Source organism: Cheilinus undulatus, linkage group 9 (genome assembly GCF_018320785.1).
Source record: "Cheilinus undulatus linkage group 9, ASM1832078v1, whole genome shotgun sequence".
Taxonomy (NCBI): domain Eukaryota; kingdom Metazoa; phylum Chordata; class Actinopteri; order Labriformes; family Labridae; genus Cheilinus; species Cheilinus undulatus.
This window is the reverse complement of record NC_054873.1, coordinates 14719058-14741242: the sequence shown is the minus strand read 5'-3', so window position 1 is coordinate 14741242 and position 22185 is coordinate 14719058. Positions and strand designations below refer to the sequence as shown.

Here is a 22185-nt window from a genome sequence, read left to right as displayed (position 1 = left end):
GGGCCAATTCCAGCTGCCAGGTTCAGGTTACTTAAAATGTGGCTACAGGTAGATTTGTAACATAGTTACATCTATTTTGACACATAAATTACAACACAGAGCTAAATCAACAGGATTTAGGATGAGGATGAAAACTATTAAAAACGTAGAACATGGACATGAATTTAAGGATATAAGATTTCATTACTATTCTTCCTTAAGACCCAAAGATTTAAATTTCGCAGTTTTCAGGGTTCCTTTAACACCAAATTTGCGATTTGTCTTTTTTTACCAGTATATCTAAAGAAGGGTATCTGGATATCTAAAAACCCTACCACTCTGCTCTTGAATCTGTGGTCTATCTTCACTCCATCTGATTGATATCATTATTGAAGTTTAGATATCCAATATGGAGAAAAACTCTCGATTATTGCATCCATTCATGTGTTGTATATCTAACATTAAAATAACTAATGACTCATTTTTACTGTAAATGCATATTGGTTCCAGATATCAGTAACTGGTGTCATGAACAACTAATAATGGCTGTCAATTGCCTGAAAAATCAATACCAGTCAACCACTAGCGGAAACATCCATCTAAAATGAGAGTGAGCATGATTTTGTTGCAATCAAAAGTTTGATTTTTTTGCTTGTTCTTCAGTGGAAAATGAATACTCTTATTTAGAACTCCTGTGTTTTAGTGCCCCGTTAGGACAAAGTGTCCTGTCAATGTGCAATTTGTTTTTTAACAACAATTTCATCCTGCTTTCATTTCACTGTCAGATGTTTCATTATAAGAGAATCTTTAACATAGAACAAACACTCCGTTTGCTGCATGCTGTTAATCACTTTGTGTGACACCTTCCACCCTGCAGCACTTTCAAGCATTAAAAATAACTATATAAAGAAATAATCAGACTTTCGCTGATGGCCTTGTTTGCTTTTTTGTAGCTAATAAAAAGTTACCATTTTTAATTAGAGTCTATTTTATAAGTGGCATAAAACTCCTCAAAGGAACTTCAAGTAACATTTTAAAAAAGTCCCCACCTCACTGTACTTTGTAATCCATTTAAAGGCACTGAAACAAAGTGTTAAAACTTCAGAATTCCAAGAGATAATTTCATATCCCACGTTTGAGCTGCAAAACATGTCTTCACAGGTCTGCTTGTTTTCCTCTTTATATTGAAGCCTTTGTGGGCAACGGAGGAGGTAAATTATGCCAACAGATGTGCAGCGGAGGCTCTGCCTGGTGCGGTTGTAGGACTTGTGAATGCACTTGTTGTCTTACATGCTTCACAGTTACAACAAACAACAAAAAGAAGCCAGTCATCCAGTCCAAACTTCTCTGGTTTAGAACAGAGGGGCTGCAAGAGTCTGCAGAACGAGATAGTTTTTTTTTTTTACATTTCTCGCTCTGTGGAGAGGGAAAAAAGAGGAGGATCAGAGAAGAGCATTTTGCAAATAGGATCTACATAAATTAACACAATGTTTCTTCTGTCTTCTGACTTTCTTCTGTTTTATTTGTCTTGTTCCTCAGGGTCGTCTTTTCACAATTGGCACTGAGCTGATGAAAAATGTGGAAGAAGACGTAAGATTTGAGGATGGGCCGTTCTACACGTTCAGTGGCTTCGATGTGAGTACAACTGTTTCCTAGTTTCCTTGCTCTGGTTTTAGTCTCTGTTAAACCTGTACTGCTGATTGTTTCCTCATACAGCTTGTGGCAAATTTTCCCTGCACTTAGCTTGGGTCCTTGAACTGTAGCTGATTTGTGGACTATCAAAGTGCAATACAGGAACCCTGAATCTCAGTGAAAATATTGTGGAGTGCCACTTGATTGCAGATTCTTTAGTGCTGAAAAACCCCAAAATGCCAACTTTTCATCAATGCACAGCTGATTTCATCTTTAATTCACCCTTTAGCTCTTCCTCTGATGTTCTCTAGCTCCCTCTAATGGACAGACTCCCCTTGCTTATTTTAGCTTCATCTCAGCATTGTGGATTCTGTGATTGGGAAAGCTCAAGCTGTACGTAGCCTCCAGCTATGTTCTTTTCCAACGTCGATTTCTTCAGCTGAAAATCTGCCAGACTGGATGCATTTTTTTCCCCTTCCTTTTTTTTTTTCTCCTCCCTTGGCACAGGGAGCGGCAGCCCACACTGTTTGCAGAGAAGAGCTTAACTGTCATTAATCACTGGGCTTTGAATTAATAATTCATTTTCTTCCATTTTCTTAGTTTTCCTACGACAAGTCACCAGAGACCAATGTCCTCTTCTACGTGAAGGACAAAGAGTCAGGCAAGAAGATGGACAGCACACTGAATGGTACGCCCTCTCACATGTTAATGTGGAGATCTTATTTATAATGCCCAATGTGTACTCCCCGAGTCCCTGTGTGAGGCTCCAGTGGACCTGAGGAGGCTGCTCTCTATATTCACTTAAAAAATTAATCAGAAAATTAACTGGATCGTCATAAATATTTTGACAATACATGGAAGATTCAGGGACATCTATGAGTCTTTTACAACCTCCTTGTCATGCAAATTAGGAAAGCTTTTCAAATATGAACATAAACATTGTTCAGGAATCCACATGAATAGCATAATCTGCAGCCCATGCAGAATATACACAAATGCATAATTATACTTATGTCTTCCCTAAGAATAGCAAAGGTGGTGAGGATATTGAACAGGACCTAAATATGCTCACGGTGGCTTGTTAGTTATTATTTTTGGCCTTTCAGTATTGCTTTTCTCCCAACTTATTCAGATTAACATATTTATTTATATGCTAGAGAGCCAAGGCACACTCATTTAATTGTGTTTGTGACAATAGGCTTGAAACTTGGCAAATGTTATCATAAAACACATCAGCCTCACAAAGCATGCCCATTAACTTATAAACAGAACTCTTAAAACATGCTTAAACAGATGGGTTATGATATACAAACCTTTTTTTTATTACTGCACATATCAATTAAGTTCCTCAGTCAGCAACCTCAGCCATCAGTGTGTGAATGTGGAGTAAATGGAGTGAAAGGGTTCAAGGTTCACTTTATTATCCCTGTGAAGGGTAATTACCTCTGCAAAGGAGGTTATGTGATCGGCAGGGTTTGTTTGTTTGTTAGTTTGTTAGTTTGTTAGCAACTCAAAAAGTTCAAGGGCTCAGTGTGCACTAAAATAACAAACATGCATATAAAGAAATAACAAAGGCACACAACTAATCATTTAAAAAGCCAATGGCAGCAGAGACAATTAAGTTTTTTAGCCTTTTTGTCCTGCATGCTTGAGGGCTGAATCTGCGACTGGACAGCAGCAGCTTAAACTCCATCAGCCAGGATCGACTGAACCCTCTTCAGTGTCCCAGCTATGTACAACTAAGTGAGGTCATCAGGGGTCAAACTTGAAATTTTGCTACAGATTCTTAAAATGCCCTTGCAGTCTTTTGCGATCTTTGATACTGAGGGACCAAATGATAAAGGAAAAAGTTAAAGCAGATTAAATAAACAAGAGTAAACCATATTTTTGTAAAAGTTTTATCAATATTGAAATTCCATATCTTCCTTAAAAAGTGCAAACATTGATGTGTGGGGTAGTCAGATGACTAGAAAAGTGCTATACAAGCTCAAGCCCCTTTACCATTTACCAAAAGATAAAACCAGGGGTGGAAAATATACACGACTATTGTACTTACGTAAATGTCAATTACTTTGGTTAAACTTAAGTAAAGTGCTGGTCTATAGATCTACTCAAGTAAAAGTAAAAAAAAAAAAAAATTACTTACTTAGTTTATTTTAAGTGCTGAGTACTGAGTTGATGCTAGAGCTGAAGGATTTGGGAAAATAATCGAATTACAATTTTTTTTCCCGATATTGCATTTGCAATTTGACATGCAATTATTTTTCAAGTTTCTCATCTTATACATATATCGTATACTGTTTGCATGCACATTGTGTGCTAGCAGTTAATTTATAAAAAGTGTTTGAGCTTGACCAACATGCATTGCTAACAGCATAACAGCTACTTAATACAATGAATATGAAATTTAATGGAAAATCTCAGCTTTTTTGGGGGGAAATGGGGAAGTCTGAAAGGCACCTTATAATGGAACTGATAATGTATTTTTCAAACAAAAAGCAGCAAATTCTATCTTTTAGCCAGAGGTGGAAAAAGTACACAGGTGTTGTACTCAAGTCAAAGTACTGGTCTGTAGATCTATTCAAGTAAACAGTAGGTCATTTAAAGTTCACTCAAAGTACTGAGTACAGTGTCACTTCTTTTGATCCCAAAGGGATTTTCAAGGTGAAATATGATCTTTTCTTAATGTGCAATATAAAACAGAATATGGATATCTAACAAGTTTGTTTATTATAAGGTGTGACTTAACCTAAAGTCAAACGCAACAGCTTCTTTGGAAGGAAATGTGGATCATTCTCTCGCTGTGTGCGACTGAAGTCAAACCTCTAACCATTTTCTTGTTGTTGGCAGAAAGCTTAGACCTCCTCGGTTTGGCTTTTAGTGTTTTTTTTTTTTTTTTTTTTTTTTTACTCAGTGCTGTATGATTTTTAAGATGTAACTAAGGAAAAAACTTCCACCAGAATAAACCTAAGTAAAAGAATTTCTGACTGAGATTTGTTTGGCTCATTGCAGATGCAATGTGAACTGTCATATCAAAGAGAATTTTTATGGCACTCATTTTAAATAAGAAAAACATTTTCAAAAATTCAGCAAGTAAGATTTTTTTTTTACGAACTAAGCTAGAAGAAAAAAAAGATATTTCAATGTCTGCATGATATTTAGAGCATATCTCTGCTGCAGAAAATAGGTAAAAATATATGTATTAAACTGGTATTTTGACTCTTTTCAGGCCAAATATGCATTTCAGCTTCTGCAATTTGAAAATTGCAGAAGGACATATTGCAATTTAATCTAAATTTTAATTACCCAGCCTTGGCAGCTACTGAAGAGTTGTACAGTAAAATGTGAACTTTTCTAGTTAAACCCAATGCTTTATAGATGGACTAAATAAAATTCTGTTTCTATTGCTTATAAAAAAGAGCATTGTGCCTCTCCACCTTCTCCTTATTGATTTTAGTGTGTTATTGGAAAAAACACATCCACTCAAGTGAAAACAGGCCACAGATTGAATCATGACAGGCAAAGAAAGTGGAGGGCTTCTTTTTTTCAGCCCTGAGGGCAGGCTGCATGTTACCTGTAAGGCAAACCAATGTTGAAGAAGTCCATAAAACACTGCAGCTGCCCATTAGAAGACGGATCCACTGATTTAGCATTTCTCTTTCATAGCATCGGGGAGAGGAAAAATAAAAAAATCAATACTACAGAGCAGAGAAATCATATTTTTAGTCCACTCGTTCTTCTTCTTGTACAAACCTTTCAACTACGTTACCCACAGCACTTGCTAAATAAAGTTAGGATAGAGTGTGTTATGCTAGCAGTGGCCAATTTAGCCTTAAACTGCTAGCTAAAACAAGGGTTGAGAAGAGGGCAGCACATGTCTGTAATTCCCAGTGGTCTCACTCTAAACTCTGAACATTTGTTTGATTTCAAAGATGTTGCCTTCAGCCCAAACCAGCACTCTCAAGAGATACTAAGCAGCCAGAGTTTCTGCAGTGTTATGCTAATAGTGACTACATTAGCTTAAAACTTAAAGCCTTAAAGCAGGATGACAAGATTGCTACGTGTGTTATTTTCATTTGTTTCTTACTCTATACCCTCCGCCTGATTTATTTCATTTCTAAACTTAAAATCTTTTTATTTTGGGTTTTGAGTTATACTTATAGTAACTACTTTAGCCTAAAACGGCTGTCGCCCAGCTTGGTTGTAGGATCCCAAAAACCTTCTCTCTTGACTTCTATCCTGTTTCTAACACAGTGCAGTTTTTTGGCCTTTTCAAACTTCAACCCCATCCTAAGCTGATGTGACATTACCTTAGGCATTTTAAAAGATTTGATAAATCTCTTTCTAAAGCCATGAAAGCTTTTATACAGCTTTCTAAAGCATATTCATCAGTTGATGCAGATCCTTGAAGACCTGTAAACAGACTTTGATTTGTACAGTTCTCTTTAACTGCACTGATGTTTTTATATTTTGTCAAATTAAACTGTTTCCTCTCCTTAATTCTTGCACCACAGTCACTCTGTATAACTGCTCCATGGGAAGGGAAGACTGTAGTCTCTGCAAGAACGCCGACCCGAAGTATCGCTGCGTGTGGTGTGCCAAGCAGAAAGCATGTGTGTACGAGAAGTTGTGCCAGCAGGCATCAGAGGATCCCTACAACACCGAGTGCCCTGACCCCCAGATCACTGATGTGAGTAATGCCGTCATCTCTTTATGTTTACCTCTGAACTTGATGTGCACATTCATTGCTCTTGATTAGCAGCCAGAAGTATCGGCTTTCTTGATTGGATTTTTGATTGGAGAAAATTACCATCTGTTTTTTTATGAAGTTGAAAGTCTGTTTCTCCTTGAGGGTGTGCTGAGGTGATCTGCAGCACATTTAGACTGGATCAATTCTTTCTATGCTGCCTTAATTGTTGGTGTCTCATTGTCATTGACAAAAATCAATCAGTAATTGTGTTGATGTCAGTGTGACAGAGGTTATAATCACATATACAACAACCTGGCTGATACAACATCTAGTGAAGATATCACAGAGGAATGTCTATTTGTGCGCTTTTGTGTTGGAACAATGTCACATGGGCCCTTTATTGTGCATTATCTGTGATGATTATAAGTCCAAACTCAAATATCTGAACAACAGGCCAGTGGATTACCATGAAATATTGCACACAGATTCGAGGTCCAAAGACATCTTTTCACATCGACTTGATAATTCTCTGATTTTCTCTTTTGTCCCTCTGAGGAAACCTTGCAAAGCCGATGGATTGGCCAGATGCCAAATAAATCCCATGCATTGAATATATGAAACAGTCATCTGCTGTGTTTGTTTACTTATAAGGATGACAGCTTTATTTTATATTTGCATGCCTAAATTTCTTTCTTATGATGTAATGTTTTACCTTTTATTAACCCAAATCAAACCCATCAAAAATCTACTGGCCCACCAGCAGGCCAGCAGGTTTTTAAAGACTTATTTAGTTATTTCTAAAATGCCTTGTGAGTATACCGCTTTTTATACACCACTGGAAAGCTCTGATTCTCAGGAATCTGGTCCAGTAAGCCACTCCAGGATAAAACTACCACAGCAACAGCAATCAATGCATTTGTCAGGCTACAAACACACAACCAATAATAAAAGTGAGACAGTGCTAGGACTGACATTTTTTGGAAAATAATCTAGTTGCAATTTTTTTTCCCCCAATATTGCAACTGCGATTTCATATGTGATTATTTCTTAAGTTCCTCACCTTGTGTGTTTTCTGTTATACAAGAAAAATAAATAACTATATTATAACCAACACAATACTAGATTAAACAAGGGCTGATCAATTTTGAAAAAAATATCTAATTGGGATGATTTTGACTTATATTGCAAATTGGATATGAATAAAAGGGATTGTTTTTTGTCATTCACAATAAAAAAGTGCAAAATTGAAGAAAGTTGGATTTTTTGTAGACTATTCTAAAAAAAAATGGCACTTGAATAATTGCATGGTATGTTATGCATAATGTCTCTGCTGCTAAAAGGTCTTAAACTGGAATTTTGACACAAATTTCAGGTTGAAGAAATATTGCACCTTCTGCGATTCAAAAATTGCAGCAGGCCATATTGCAATTTTAATCTAATTTTCGATTAATTGTCCAGCCCTAGACAGCGCACCATTAGAAGCTCATTCAAATTTTTACTCTAAAAACAGGATTACATCCAAACAGATCCATGGATCCATAAAGATCTGCTGCTGATATATTTGCTGTTAAAATGTCTTTTTTTCAGATTATAATTAACAATGCAATATAGAAAAATATAGAAAAATATCTGCCAACTTCAATTTTTTATTTTTTTTTTATATAGGCAGTTGTTTTCTAGGGTTCCTCGTCTTGTTTATTTTTCAACAAAAACAAGCAATCAATCCTTCTATCTTATGTCCGACACAGATAGATTAAACTAAGGCTGAACGATTCTGAAAAGAAAATTCTATTGGGATGATTTCAGGTCATATCAAAATACTGGATTTTAATTGTTGTATCAAAGGTAATGATTATTTTCAAGCCATTCTCATTTTGACTGAGAAAAACAGAGAAAAATAAGTAAGGCAGAGATTTTTGAAAACTATTCTAAGAAGTTGAAACTGGATTGTTTGGACAGTGTGTAGAGCATAACATCTCTGCTGCAAAAAAGTATTAAACTGGAATTTAATCACACATTTCAGGTCAAAAACCATTGCACCTTCAGTGATTTAAAAAATAGCAGAATATTGCATAATGCAATTTAATCTAAATTACGATTATTTCTCCAGCCCTACTTTAGTCCAGTTGAGTTTTCTAGCTAATACCTCCCAGCTACAGTCATCTACAAGCCTTTGTTTCACAAAACCAAATTCTGACGGGAAAATAAAATGTCTTTTGTTGTATTCCTCAATAACAGTAACAGCTCAGTGAGTCTGACAGTTTGGGGAGAAACTTCAGAGTGCTACCTTTCTAAAGACACCTTGTTTGGGCATCTTCCAGAAGGTTCAAGCACAAAATTCATAGGTAAAATAATTACAATAACAGGTATTTAAAGCTAGCTTACAAAGTATTATAGTGAATAATACAGGTCTGTTAAAGGTCATCAACAGTAGAGGTTCCCAAATTTTTCAGCCTGTGAGCCCTAAAATAATGGTGACGAAGACCGAGGACCCCCACTGTCCTGAAGACTGGTTGTAGCATAGTTGAACACAGCCATGCACATCTAATAACCGTCATGTGCAGGAGTTCATTTAACATTGCTTGGATTTCAGCATGAATTTCAACAAATAACCAGAAAAACATTTTTTTTTAATTGAACCTGCTTTATGCATATATTTCATAGAAGTGTGCAAAATATACAATTTGAAACCCATTTAAAAATACGCTCTGTTTCTTTGAAGGCACACTCAGTGTCTTGCAACCCCCCCAGGGGGTCCCGACTTCCAGTTTGGGAACCACTGGTCTAGAGGCAGCCATTTTTGTGCAATCCATTCTGGTGAATGAGAACATCAGACTCCTTCCAGTCTGCATTATAGCAACTCCTATTTGCTAAAAATGAACTTGGGTTTAAGACTGAAAAGGTTTTAAGGATAAAACTTGGGTGCCAGTGTGGTTGTAGAGCCTTGATCTTGATCTGTTTTTGATGTATACAGAATCGTTTAAATTTCAGTGGTGTTTATAATGCATAATTTACCCTAATTCTTTATTTGCTTTCATCTTTGACATAGGAATAATGTTAAGCATTCAAAAACATTAATGTTAGCTCACTTGTGCATTTTCAGCCCATATATTGTATGCTAAAATATTTTATTATCCTTAAGTTTTTTCAGTGAACATGAATAATCCAGCACTGGCTCCTAATGCATTCACACACATTCATGCAAACATGACTCATACAGTGTAGCTGTAATTCTCCACCAAGACTTTGAATATTTAACACTTAAACTGCAACTATTCATCCGACTTAAACAGACTGTGTAAATCTCTTGTATGTCCGTATTGTACAACTAATCTGTCTAAATCCATTTCAAATCCTTTCTTCTTATAACCCCCCTCTACTGTACTCCCCCCACTATACAGATCATCCCGCGTTATGGCCCCCTGCAGGGAGGGATCTCAATCACCATCCGGGGCTCAAACCTCGGCATCCACAAGTCTGACATTAAAAGCATCACTGTGGTTGACGAGCCGTGTATCCATCAGGAGGAGAAGTACTCCGTCTCCACAAGGTAATACTTAGACACATTGATTTTTTTCATGCAAATATATGAGGAGCAACGCACACGGAAATACACACAAAGTTCTGTTATTTACTCCTGGTGGAACTGTGTTTCTGCAAAAAATGCTTCTTTTGTAAACTTTTAGGCACCTTATCAGCTAAGTAGTGCTTTGTCTTTCCTCGGGGTGACCTGGGTGTATATTTTAATTAGCTCATTATACTCTCGTATTGATCTCAAAGTCTCCAGATGCAAGCTGATTCAGAAACAAAATCACTCTTTTAAACAAATGCAGGAGGAGAGGAAGTATTGTGGTGTTTTTTGTGCAAAAGCACCAAAACACTGTTAAAATAATCAATCCAAAAATATCATCCCTGCCTTCAAATCCTACTTAAGAGAAGATTCTTTGAATATTTTTGATGGTTTACAGTCAGTTTGTTTACAGTTTGGCACTCTAAGATTATAAACAGGGTTGTAAAGTTCTGCTAAGCATATTTGTAGTCATATTTTGGACTTTTCTTAAGACTTTGTATCAACAGTTTTAGTTAGAGGGGAACATCTCTCTTGTGGAACTGCTAATAACTCATTAAACTCTTAAACATGACAGAAGGCCATAAACAAAATGCCTTTGCGAAGAGTTGCAAACCATAAGATTTGTAAATAAGCATTTTAAGTCCACCACACTGATTTGTTAGCATCCCACATTTGCCACAGATTTTTTCGCGATCAATTCAAGCCGGAGACTCGCTGCTTCTCCTCGTCCCAGAGGTGCTTTAATGAGCTTTTGCTGGAATAAAACGTACGCCTCACAAATCCACTTGAGTCACAGCTGTGTTTAAAAAGTGCTCACTTCATACAAACGGTCTTTAAAAGAGAAGACATGCGCATCGATGCCCCACAGACACAAGCCAAAACTGTTGACACCTGGCAGGATTGATCAACGTTTATGACAAATTCTTGCCCCACCATCTGCAGAACGAGGCATAAAACTGGATTTACGAGACCAGATGGGACGTTTTCCATCCTTAAATCATCTACTTTCCTTGCAAACGTGCCTGCTGTGGTTTACATCTTGTTGTTAGTTGTCCTGCGTAGTCGACTTCATGCTTTAACTCGTTCGCTTTAAGCTTTTCCATTGTGAGATTTAATTTCCTCACATCACTGCTGTAGCTGTTAATTGTCTGCTTGTGGCCCACCTGTTAGACTGAGTCAGGCTTGCCATTTTATGCTGACCTCTTTCATTTACAGCACATATTCCCTGAAGACGGTGCCAGACTGAGAAATGTTTGGTTTATAACGTGATTCCAACTGCAATGTGGGAAATTCCCACAGGGTCCAATTTCTAAGATGCTAGACACAGCCAATCTGGCATAAAAAATCATACAACGGTTATAGCTGCTTAGTCAACATCACTTAAATGTTAGGACTTTGTTTAGCATGTCTGCCCACTTTAAAATGTGAAGGAAATATATCAGACTATAGCTCTTTAAGTTACTTTTACTTCTTTATTTTATGTTTTTTAATTACTTAATTTATTTTCATCACCCTCTTTGACAGTACTCATGCTGCAGCTCCCAGCTTGAAGTCAAAGAGACTCAAACAACAGTTTTAATTTCCTGAATTTGCTTTAGCTCAGAAATCCTGATCCAATTTGCACAAATGCTCTCACAAACCTGGTGAAGTTGAACATAAAGTTTTGGGGGCCTAAAACATACAAAATAAAGAATCTTGATCCAGCTATTACATGTGAGGACTTCTGGGGCTGTAAATATTTGGATGTTAGGGTTTGTTTATCAGATTTTGTATGTAATCTTTAAAAAACTGAATGTCCTTTATATTTGTGGCTTTTTTATGGTATACTTGCAGATTACATCACTTCACCCTCAGAACTGGGGAGCAGAAGGTGATTTCTGCATAGAGAAGCACTAAATTGCCATATTTGTTTGCAATTCACAGCTGTGCCAACCAGTCAAATCATAAAAAGTGCTGCTTTCTAGTTTCCAGAGTAGTCACAAAAAAGGCAAAAAGTTTAAAAAGCTCATGGAGAATGGCAGCAGACATGGCTTTAAAACCTCCATGTAAAGTCTGAGGGAGCAGAGCCAGATAATACTCGTGTGCAGTCACCACTTTTAAGGCTGCACAAGCATTATCTATTTGACTTAATATATACGGCTAAAATCCAAAGAAATACAGAGAGTGGTATAATTCCATAAACATATGATATCAATCATTAAAGTTGCTTTCGATCCAGGGTTGTGTTCCCAGCTACACATGACATTATTGTAAGTCTCATGTAGGCCTTCATTTGGCTAGACGTGTAGCAGGAGGTCTATAGGAATATAAGTACTTTGTGATATCACTTGCCTCCATGCTAGGCAAATAAGTCAAACAGTGGGACTTTTCCCTAAAGTAAAGGGATCATACGTAGTGAAATTTTCTGTTGATGCCTCTTGAATGCAGGTCCATGTAGGGCATTGGTTCTCAAGTGGTGGGTTGGGAGCCAAAAGTAGGTTGTTGAGCTGTTTCCAGTGGGTCGGAATAAAAATTATTGAAATAAGTCCATGATGTACAGAGGCCCAAAGCAGACATGTGCATACTTTTTTGTTTTAATTAATTTTCCTGAATAAAGAGAACATTTCAGTCATTTTCTCAAAAATTCAAAAGATGTGTCTCCTTTTCAGAGGATGGCAATACTAGTTTAAAAAAAAAAAAATGCAGAAATTCCTCAGAAACTATCATGCTTTCCAGGCTGTCTGAGGAAAAGGGAGTAAAAGTATGCATGAATGCCCTTCTGCAGCTACTCTTTAAACATGGTTGTTCTATCCTGACTCTTTGTTCGATCATGTTTTCTTCCATCTAAGGTCCTGATATCTGGCTGTTAGGGAACCACTGGTATAGAGCTACTTATTCCCTCTGATTCCCAACTATGCATCATTTGTTTTAAAACATAATTACTTGTTTTATTTGCTGTTGTCCTGTCCAGTGTGGTGTGTGAGATTGGCCCTGTTCGTGATCAGAGGAACAACTGGGGCCAAGTGAAGGTGGAGGTGAAGGGGGAGAAGAGAGGAACCTCGTCTATGTACTTCACCTACAGGGTAAATGTTCTCCCTTGAGCTTTTTTTTTTCCACCCATGCACTCTTGAACAGAATTTCAGGGCTAGGCGACCCTTAAATCTTCCTAACCTACCTGCACCTCACAGCAAGAGACTTGATATATATCTGATAATTTATAAATGTGTTATGTCTGTGCTGCATTCACAAATCAGCTCACCTCAACATCACGTGAAAGTTTTACAAAGGGGCTGGCAGAAAAAAATTCCAGGTAAAGTCAGGGTGAAGAATTTGACCTTTTCCAGTCACATGCAGCTCAGCTCAAACAGTTCAGGAGCTTATTTTATGTGTGAAAACACCATTAGACATGCAAATTCTCTCCCACTTTCTATTTTCTTTCTCTAATTGTCCTTGCTTACATCTTCAGAATGAAGGTGAACAACTCTTGATCCCAAAAGCACATTTATAAGCTTTCAGCTGGTTTTGTTGTCTTGAAGGCCTCTATTATGTTTCCGTTTCATAAGTGCAGAGGGACTCTTATCAGAACATACCAAGGTCATGTCATTTGAATGAAACGAACAAACAAAGCATCCTAATGTGCTGCTAAATTAGCGCTCAGATGCTGCTGTATATCAGCAGTTGTGCACTGTACAGTATGAAAAGCCACAGTGTGTATGCATGCCTCTCTAACCAGATTCCATGCAGTGGGCCCCCTTTTCTCTCTAATACTTTAACAGGCTCCAGCGTAGCTATTTAACTGGCTTTTCATATCTGTGGCTCCGCTAAAGCTCCCCCACAGGGGAGTGCTCCGCCTAACTGTTTGCTCAGCAAATTGAGGCAGATGTGGTGCTTGTATGGGTGTGTGTGTGTGTGTGTCTAATAGAATGGGGGGAGATCAAGGAGGGTGAGGGGAAGTGTATGTGCGTGCGTGACTTGCTCTATATCAGTGTGTGTTGTTCTTTTGTGTGTGTCCATGTCAATGCTCGGAGAAAGACGAGTGTGTATGCAAGCTGGATCTTGCCAACCTCTACATCCCCTCTCCCTCTCACCAGGACCCGATTCCCGAAGGAGTGAAACCCTCCAGGGGTCCTAAAGCTGGGGGCACCCTTATTACAATTAAAGGACATTTTCTGGACACTGGCAGCAAGGAAGATGTGCAGGTCACTGTGGGAAATGTGGACTGCACTGTGTAAGGAATTCTTTTCTTAATAATTGTCATTCACACTAACACCCAATTCTTTTCTATTCGGTCTCTTCAGTTGATAAGTGCTACTTGTTATTCAGACATTGTATTCTATGCAAATTCTACAGTATGCACACTTTGAAGCCCATAAATTGATTTTTTAAACATCCCTGCAGCGAAAATGGAATTGACCTTAACTTAAGTGTCATATGCAGGATTTTTTCTCTCTCTCTCATTTTGCCTCAGCTGTGGTGATCACAGGTGTTCTCTCAAAACCAGCCTGTCGTGACATTTGAGGCAGTGGTAACGAAAAACTAACGAGCTTTAGAAGCAGCCAAGTCTGGATATAACAAGCTGTCAAGCTGCTGCCATGTTGGCTTCTACTGCACAGTGACCCTCTGCGACCCCCAAGTCCTCCAGTCAGCCAGTGTTGAGTTATATGTCCTTGTGTTGGCAGGGAGCAATTCGGGGAGGAGATCACCTGCAGGACAGGAGAGTACACGGAGAAGGTGCCCTCCGACCGCCTCACCATCACAGTCAAGTATGGGAAGAGCACGATAAAAACCATCAAAGATGCCTTCGAATTCTTGGAAAATCCCATCGTGCTGGACCACCAACCCAAAGGAAGCTTCGTCTGGTCGGTATTAAGCTGCAGCACACTGACCTTTCACTTTCAGTAAAGATGTTATCTGGAAAGCAACCCTTGGAATGAAATTTAGATGTTGGTATTTGAAAACTCTTTGTATTTGGTGTTATGTCCTGTCTGGCTGGTTCATCGCAGAGACTTGAAGAATTTGCCACATCAGATACAATGATTTAAAGGGATCACTTTGTGTTTTTTTCATCCAGATGGGCTCAAAAAGAGTTAAAATGAGATTCTGATTTTGTTTTTAGCAGAGTTATAGCAATGCTTGTATGTTCAGTATTTGATCCTCAATTATTGGCTAAATTGCCATGAAATTTGACTCCTCTTCCAGCAACACAAGGAAATTCTTCACTGGATTTTGGTATTTAATTTTTTCAACAACCACTGGATGAATTGGTTTAAAACTTGGTAGGCAAACGCATTTTTCCTACAAGATTTTTCTTACAGAAAAAGAAAAACTTGAAAGATTTCTTGACGTTCATACAGGGTCATAATCAGCTAAAAATTTCAGTAGTCTATATCAGGGGTTCCCTAACTTTCAGTCAGTAACCCCCAAAATAACAGCGCTAGAGGCCCCACTGTCCCTGGAGGTGGTTAAAGCATACGATGCTGCACATGGCTTCATGTAAAAACTGACATTTTAAGAAATTGTTGTACACAGTTTTTAGACTCAAGCTTTGCTTGGGATTCTCTTCTTAATCCCACTCCTCGTTCTGCCGGATTTTTGACCATTACCATCTGCTCCGGCAGCACGTTCCCGCCTACATCTGCAACAGGTGTGCAAAATCCTACCTGCATCCCGTATAGATTCTGACAATCCATGTTAAATCATCAGAATGACAGAGAGTGAGTTTAATTAAAGACAATACTGATATTTTCTCTAATGCACTCTCTCTGAAGGAAGCAAACCCTAAGGAAACAATCACCTCCATGTAATGTGTTGCAGTGCCACGCATGCATTAAAAAAAAGCAGGTGGGAGTCTCAGACTGACTTAACACCTTCTTATTTACACATCATTGATCATTTATTTTAAAGTCATATAAAGGGGGAATTGTTTCCTGATCTCTGGAAAGTTTGTGTCATAAAAATTACAGTACAGGAGGTTAATCTTTACTGTCTTTGTGCCGTGCTATTACTGCCTCATCATTAGATGAGATAATGCAATGAGGCCAATTTGCAAGAAAAGGGGTGTTTTTTTTCCCCCAAATAACTGCATAATGACTCAGCGTCTCTGCATACCGGTGCGTATGTGTGATAAATAGTCCAACAACACAAAAAGGGCAGCTGCAAAGCTGTGCCTTTTGTCTTATTTACAAAGTTTTAGTGCATGCACTTTTTTTGTGGAGCTTTAACAACGTATCACATGGGACACTTTCTGTGTGATGCTGGCTACATGGAGACAGACCCATATTCAAACATGTTTACGCAGCACCGGCGACTACAGCTGACAAAACAGCAATTAAACTGTGATTTCTCATTGAATGATTATAACAGCAAAGTGTGACATCTCCTGTATTATGTAGTTTATTATTAGCATGGAGAAGTGCTTTAAAGAGAGCTTACTTTGATCGAGGATCGTGAAGCAGGTGTATCATCTCATCCAATTACATTTCATTGTGGATGTATTTCAACAAAGTCAAGCTTTTTTCCAGCTCTGTCATTCCATTTCCAGCGTCCATTTGCTTTGAGCTTGTAACTGGTGGTGCTGGGGGTTGCTCTGACTTTCCAAGTTGGAATTCCGAGATCAGAGTGCGATTTTGATGACGTATCAGCGCTGAATTTTCATGTTCTGAGATTAAATGGATGTACAATTACTCTTATGAGCTCATAGCAAATTGAACACATCCCCAGCTCCGACATCTTTTTTCTGAGGTAAATGGCAACAGATGTCCCCAAATTATGACTCGGTGCAACAGTTTTGGATTGTATAGAAAACCTATACCTATTGGTTATTTTTCATGGCACCAGTTTTAAACCAGTACACCCAAGAAGTCTTCTGAGAGGTGTCAAGGACAATTGGAACAACAGTGTGCTGTGCAAATCAACAGGCGGACAGACTGCCAATCATAGTAGTAAAATTTAGGCACAAGTCCCACTTTAAAACTATGTTTTTATTTCAAACAAAACTTATATAAAGGTTTTCTTTTTACAATTGTGGATAAGATATACCACTTTAAATTATTTTATATTTCTTTTGAGTTTTTTGGAAAGCATCTTGTGACTCCCTTTAGTATCTAATGAACCCCCAGAGGTCCAGACCCGTACTTTAGGGACTCCTGGCCTATATGATGCAATATAAGCAAATATCTGCAAAACTTAATGAAGTTTAATTTTATCTGCTTTTTATGAAATTTCTCACGGATTAATTGAGTCAAATGTATCTGATAATCTTTGGTAATCATTATCGGAATATTTGTTCACATGAGCTCAAAATATCCAATAAAAATCTCAAATGTTTTTTCAAGTAGAGAAGGAAAAAAACCAAGAAAAAGCTGCCAAATTGACATTGTTGACAAGGTCGAACATAACAGCTCTGTTGTTGAAAATTGACCACTAAGGAAAATACCTACCCTCTTCTCTGCCCTGCAAGCTTCTGTCTGAAACCTTGGTGGAAAAACACCAACAACCTTTTTTGTTTTTAAAGTATGATTTCTCCTCTGAGAGCTGAAGTGTGTGCTTGTTTTTCTGTGTGTTTGCATGCAAGAGTTTTTTTCACTCTTATTTCTGATAAGCTGAAGGGGTTAGAAATGGTAGCCTTTGATGTTGCACCGACCTGCTTCACGTTCGCTGAAAATGGATGCATTAGACGGTTATCTTGCCTTTTTTTCTGTGTGATTGAAAGCAACAGAGCACGTGTGATTAGGCACACACACTGGAACAACAGACAGCCTAAGCTAATTTGTTTTCATCTCCGCTGAAAATTACCCGAGGTGCAATTTAAGAAGCTTGTATGTCTTCCCGTAACTCCCCCTTGGGGCTTATCTTTGTTTGGCTGTTGATAAATTCGCTCATGTGTGTTTTACTGTGTTGTTTTTTTGTATATTGTTTCTTTTCCAGTGGTGGGAGGAACATCGTAGTGGTTGGCACCAGTTTTGACCTGATCCAGACTGCTGTCATAAAAGTTGAAAAAGACAATTCAATATCTGTTGAGGTGCGTGTCCTCAATCTCTTATTCTTTGTCTTCTTCCTTTCTGTCTGTCAGTTAACCACCTGATTATCCTGCTCTAGTCGCTCTTGCTTTTGAATGTCCCTTGTGCTTTTTAGTCCTTTCCCCCCCTCACGGTAGCAGCACAGGTTATTGATCTCCCCACATCTCATGAGCCCACAAATACAGTGGTGATTCATTCAAACTCTGTGAAGCACACACAGACACCAACAAAGTCATACTCTCCTCCATAAGCCATTATGACTCTATCTCACTTTTTTGGCAATAAATCGTTCAGACCTGCAGGAATGCAGATAGCAGCAGCACTGTTTCACCCTCTACCCAATAAAACTATGTTCCTGGTCCAGCTCCTTGAAGCAGCACTGACTCTGCCAGGAAACTTGTAGGAGTTGTACACAGCCGGCTGCCGCCTGCCCTCCAGTGTACTGAGCAGTATTAAGCAGCAGCAGCAGCAGCAATTTTGTTCATTTCATTAAAAGGGCTAAATTTAATACCAGCATTAAGGTTGCAGAAGATTATGTGACTATGCCGCTTCTCACCACTTAACTCCTGGCCAAGTCTCTGGTCCCTGCCACCCAGGGACATGAGAGATTTGAAAAGACTTCTGGCTGCCACAAACTGTCCGCGGATGTAAAGTGTTATCTGAAAGGCCTGAGCTGGTCAACTTCATAAGCATTTCTTGGTTTTAAGTCTATCCACTGGACTGGACCCAGATAATTTAGAGTTATTATTGCTGCTAGCTTGTACAGAAAAACTTATTACATTGTGGGCTGGGTTAGCCTCTCAAAGCAGTGGTATTTTTGGTTCAAAATACCTCTATTTCTGTTTTATAATTATAAACTTCTTTTCAATAATCTTCTCAACAGTTAAAACCCATCAGTTTTTAATCACTGATTTAAAGTTGGTTGCACAAGAAGATGACCGGTTTCTGACCTGTTAATATTTTGACCTGGGAAGAAATGAAAAAAAATAACTCAGATAACAAGAAATAACATTATCGGTATAATAACACTGAGTCCTATGTACATAAAAAACAAAGTCCTGTGGCATACACTATCTCCTAGATTGGCATTGGAGTTTAAACAGAGACATTTCTTGAATTTTTGGTAATTATAAAAAAAACTGTGAAGAGTAAGCTACTTGTCCGAGAGGGAAGAAATATTTGTTGTTTATACACTGCAGTTCTGAACAGCGTGAGTAAAGATGTTGGAGGTGGATTTCTTTGTCAGAACCAGGCAAGATGTTCCCCGTTTCCTGCCTTTGTGATAAACCAACAGGCCCATGGCTGAAGTTTTTTGTCCCCAAGCTAAGCTAATGTGCTACTGGTTGTATTTGCCTTTTTTGAAGCTAAGCTAAAAGGCCACTGCCTGTGATTTGCTAAGACACTTCCAGCTGTTTTCCTATCTTCTTTTTATCTATTGATTATGTATGGAGTTAAGGGGTTCCTGGCTTGAGTTTCTTATGTTAAAATTAATGAACTGTTGAGTTGCTGGGGGTAGTTTTCTGCCTTTGAGCTAAGCCACGGTAACAGTTTTCTGGATGTAGCTACATTAGCTTTTAGCTTCTCCATGAGTGTTGTTCTATTCTTTATATGCATATAGTCTTTAGCCACAGAGATGCACTAGTATATAGAGCTGTCTGATTCATAGATTAGAGGCACTTCATAAGACAACTTAAAATGTTAAACTATGTCAGTCTTACTCTTTTACAGTGGCACCGCTTAATTATTTCAGATTATCTAATGTAGCCTACGCCTTTTGCCTAGTCTTTTGGAAATCTTAAACTGCGCGTAGGACTTTGGGCTTTGTTGTCATGCACATTATTGTCAGCTTTCTACCTTAACAATCAGAGAGTGGCAGAAAACCCCCCATCAGCCCAGCTAACCAACAGCAAAACAAAGCCAGAGGAGGAGTGACTCAGTAAGTTGTGATTCATCAGAGGCATTTATTCTACATGGTAGATTTGGGATTTCAATAGAGCAACTTTAAAGGGACTTGTATTCCTTTTACTCCTGCCATCCCACCAATCAGGCTTTTATCTTCGTCCACACCACCCCCAAAACGTTCTTCACTTACACAACAGTGTTTTTCTACCTGTTTCAAAAAATCCTCAGCTCCCAGTGTATGGTTTCCATATTTCCAAGTTTTCCATGTCAAAATACCAAATTCTCTTTCTTTACCTTTTTGTGCATCATCTCATCCTATCACTTTTTATACCCACATGTGATATTTTACTCTCTCTCCCCCACATGCAGGAGGCCCATGAGAAGAACGACACTGTCATACAGTTTCGCTCTCCAACCGTCAACAGCTCCCTGACCCAGCCTTTTAAAACTTATATCCAACTGGACAACTGGGTGAAAGAACTGAAACCTTTTGACTACCATCCTGACCCCATCTTCAACGAGCTCACTAAGAAAGTCATTACTGAGGCCAGCATCATTATCGTCACTGTGAGTACAGACTGCTCTGGCTGCTTCTTATGCTGCAGTTTATGTGAAGGGATTAAGACAAATGCTAGTATTATCTGACTGGAGGACAAACGTGGGAAAGATGCTGAATTGCAGCATTTTCATTCTTTAGCTGCTAATGTTATGGTTAGGTTTGATTGGATTTAGAAATTATGCAAATCACAGCACATTTAATATTTCAGCTCAGTGGTGTGATTATTTCTGAAGTCAAATAATCACAGACAAATGTAGAATAATTGCTGCAATTCTGAATGTTTATTTTGTGATCAGTCTAAAAGCTTGTGAAAATGAGCAGAAAGTAACACACTTCTAATATGCCAAGCTGGTCATTATTGAAATTCATTTTTTCTAATGGTGTGAGTTAACACCTTTTCAGATTGAGGACAGTTTAAAAACAAGAATCAGAAAATGAATGGCCCATTTTTATTTGAATTCCTGAACCCTAGTAAAGAGACTCCAATTAAAGTGGATCCGAATCAAAATAGAGAAAAATACCTTATTTAAATGTAAAATTGTGTGAAATTACTTTTGCTAATACATTAAAATCTGCTCTTTTTGAAAACTGAACTTATTTAACTGAGAGTAATGCATGTCATTTTAATTTTTGAATTTTAATTTCAACCATTGATGAAAAAAAAATTAACTTTAAAAAAATGAAGCCACTAAGTAATTAGAATTTTCATAAAAATGTATTCATGGGGACTCTACTGTTGATATGATTATCGGTGGAACTTCCAGTGTCTAACCACCAGCAGCAGTTATTATGAATTAATTAACCCTAATTTCAGCAAAATATTGAGCTCAAGCATCAAACATCTAACTTATTGTCATTATAACTGCAAATTATTAGTTATATTTTTTGGAATATGTGCGTTCTAGTACCTGGTGCTCTCCTCTCAGTTGTTCTCATCATTAATACAGAATTTCAGATTTGCTGATGTGAAGAGGTGAGCATGTCGATAATGGATATTAATGTTAAAAATGCAATGAATAGTAGTGTCGTTTTTGTGATGATGGACCACAAGAACTTAATTAGAGCAATTATGGACCAATTTTCTACTTAAAGTTTCAGAGGTGTTGGAAAATTTCCCTCAAAATTACAAGCGACTGTTAAAACATAAAAATTCCCCCAAATTTCCAAGACAGTGCTAAAAAGCTCAGCGAGAGTTTTCAAACATTTTCTGAAAAGTCCACAAAAATGCATATTTCCTTAAATATTTCCCAAATATTTCAGTAAGTCTTTGTTAAAAAGCCTAAAGATTTAAATAAGAAAATCACCGAAGACTCCATGAAAATTCCCCCAAATTTCAAAGCAAATTCCGTTCAAAATTTTTAAGTAATTTGCCAAGAATGTACAAATAAATTCCATAAAATTCCCATTAAAATTTAGCAATATTGAAAGATATTCCTCCTCAAAAAAATTATATCAATTTCCAAATTATCTACAAATAAATCCCCTGTTACCCATGAAAATAATGCATAATTTTAGAGCAGACCCTTCAAAACTTAAAATAAAATACTCCAAAATATGCACACACATCCCCTAAAATTTTTAATGAAATTCCTGACAATTTTAAAGCAAATTCCCAAAAAATAACAAGCCTATTAATTAAACTTTTATGGAAAATCTGGACAATTATCTCAACATTTCTAGTAGCTTAATTTGTTACCATCTTGTAAGAAATCCAAAATGTACTGTCTTCACATATTAATACAGGGTCTCAGTAGGTTAAAAGAGGGACTGGTTTGCGAGATGATAAAGATCTTAGAGCACCCAGAAACTAAAGAGTGAAATGTTAATGATCTGACTAGGATCTATATCTGCTTTA

General features: G+C 37.8%; 1 protein-coding gene across 1 annotated transcript in view; it reads left to right on the top strand.

Moving 5' to 3' along the window:
- Positions 1–22185, top strand: part of plxnb2b (plexin b2b) — an 82813-nt gene that overhangs the window by 17226 nt on the left and 43402 nt on the right. Inside the window, exons 10-18 of the mRNA XM_041795287.1 lie at positions 1519–1614; positions 2212–2299; positions 6126–6301; positions 9703–9851; positions 12823–12934; positions 13943–14079; positions 14531–14710; positions 17778–17871; positions 20141–20338. Of these exons, the coding sequence (XP_041651221.1) occupies positions 1519–1614; positions 2212–2299; positions 6126–6301; positions 9703–9851; positions 12823–12934; positions 13943–14079; positions 14531–14710; positions 17778–17871; positions 20141–20338 (1230 nt within the window). The remainder of the gene's footprint in view (positions 1–1518; positions 1615–2211; positions 2300–6125; positions 6302–9702; positions 9852–12822; positions 12935–13942; positions 14080–14530; positions 14711–17777; positions 17872–20140; positions 20339–22185) is intronic.